Below are 1,606 nucleotides of genomic sequence, written 5' to 3'. Positions count from 1 at the left end.
CACTGGTGTCCCTGGTGCGCCCAGGTTGCCGCCAGGTGTCCCCAGGTGCGTCCCCACCTTGCTGCAGTGTCCCCAGGTGTGTCCCAGGTGTGCCCAGGTGTCCCCCAGGTGTCCCCAGGTGCGTCCCCACCTTGCTGCAGTGTCCCCAGTGCACCCGTGGCACCGTCACCCCCCGCAGGTGGCCCAGGTCCCTCCCGCAGCGCTCCGAGTTCCGCGCCTCGTTCTCGAAATCCAACTCCAGCGCCAGCGTCGCCTTCAGCTCCTGGGGACACACGGGGACACACGGGGACAGTGGGTGACACAGGTGAGCGACAATGGGTGACACAGGTGAGTGACAATGGGTGACACAGGTGAGTGACAATGGGTGACACAGGTGAGTGACAATGGGTGACACAGGTGAGTGACAATGGGTGACACAGGTGAGTGACAATGGGTGACACAGGTGAGTGACAATGGGTGACACAGGTGAGTGACAATGGGTGACACAGGTGAGTGACAATGGGTGACACAGGTGAGTGACAATGGGTGACACAGGTGAGTGACAATGGGTGACACAGGTGAGTGACAATGGGTGACACAGGTGAGTGACAATGGGTGACACAGGTGAGTGACAATGGGTGACACAGGTGAGTGACAGAGATCACTGCAGGGGACAGTGGGACAGTGGGGACAGGGTGATCCCTAGGGGCTGCCACTGTCCCCAGGTGTGTCCCCAGGTGTGCCCAGGTGTGCCCAGGTGTGCCCAGCTGTGCCCAGGTGTGTCCAGGTGTGTCCCACATGTCCCCAGGTGTGCCCAGGTGTGCCCAGGTGTCCCCAGGTGTCCCCAGGTGTGTCCCACGTTTGCCCAGGTGTGTCCCAGGTCTGCCCCAGGTGTGCCCAGGTGTCCCCAGCTCTGCCCCAGGTGTGCCCAGGTGTGTGCCCAGGTGTGCCCAGGTGTGTCCCTCACCTGCAGCACCCAGCCCAGAGCACAGTCAGGGTGCGTGAACTCCACAGGGCAGTAGGACAGTGGGGACAGGGGGTGACAGGTGTGTGCCCAGGTGTGCCCAGGTGCCCCCAGGTGTGCCCAGGTGTTCCCAGGTGTGTGCCCAGGTGTGTCCCTCACCTGCAGCACCCAGCCCAGCGCGAAGTCGGGGTGCATGAACTCCACGAGGCGCAGCAGCAGCTCCAGGGTCCTCATGTCCCCCTCGAAGCGGTCCCGCAGGTCCAGGTACTGCACCTGGGGCGGGCGGGGTCACCTGGGCGGGGCCTGGCACGGCCCCACCTGTCCCCCAGGTGTCCCTCGGGTCACACCTTGACGGCCACCGGGGTCCCGTCGGGGAGGGTGGCCCGGTGCACCTGGGCCAGGCTGGCGGCGGCCACCGGCTCGTAGTCGAAATCGCGGAACATTCCGGAAGGCGTGGTCTGGAAATCCTCCAGGAACAGCTCGTCCACCTGGGACAGGTGAGGGACAGGTGAGGGACAGGTGAGGGACACTGGGGACATTGGGGACACCCAGAATCGTCCAGGGACAGCTCGTCCACCTGGGACAGGTGAGGGACATTGGGGACACTGGGGACACCCAGAATCGTCCAGGGACAGCTCGTCCACCTGGGACAGGTGAGGGACA

The 1,606-nt window shown here is 64.5% G+C and overlaps 1 protein-coding gene across 1 annotated transcript in view; it reads right to left on the bottom strand.

Moving 5' to 3' along the window:
* Positions 1-57: 57 nt before the first annotated feature.
* The window catches only part of LOC108449217 (uncharacterized aarF domain-containing protein kinase 5-like), a gene marked incomplete at its 3' end in the record, with an annotated part of 3,586 nt that continues 2,037 nt past the window's right edge, over positions 58-1,606 (bottom strand). Inside the window, exons 2-4 of the mRNA XM_017744771.1 lie at positions 1,291-1,431; positions 1,103-1,216; positions 58-262 (exon numbers count right to left, since the gene is read on the bottom strand). Of these exons, the coding sequence (XP_017600260.1) occupies positions 58-262; positions 1,103-1,216; positions 1,291-1,386 (415 nt within the window). The remainder of the gene's footprint in view (positions 263-1,102; positions 1,217-1,290; positions 1,432-1,606) is intronic.

This window comes from Corvus brachyrhynchos, unplaced genomic scaffold (genome assembly GCF_000691975.1).
Source record: "Corvus brachyrhynchos isolate BGI_N302 unplaced genomic scaffold, ASM69197v1 scaffold2569, whole genome shotgun sequence".
Lineage (NCBI taxonomy): Eukaryota > Metazoa > Chordata > Aves > Passeriformes > Corvidae > Corvus > Corvus brachyrhynchos.
This window is presented reverse-complemented; position numbering and strand designations above follow the sequence as displayed.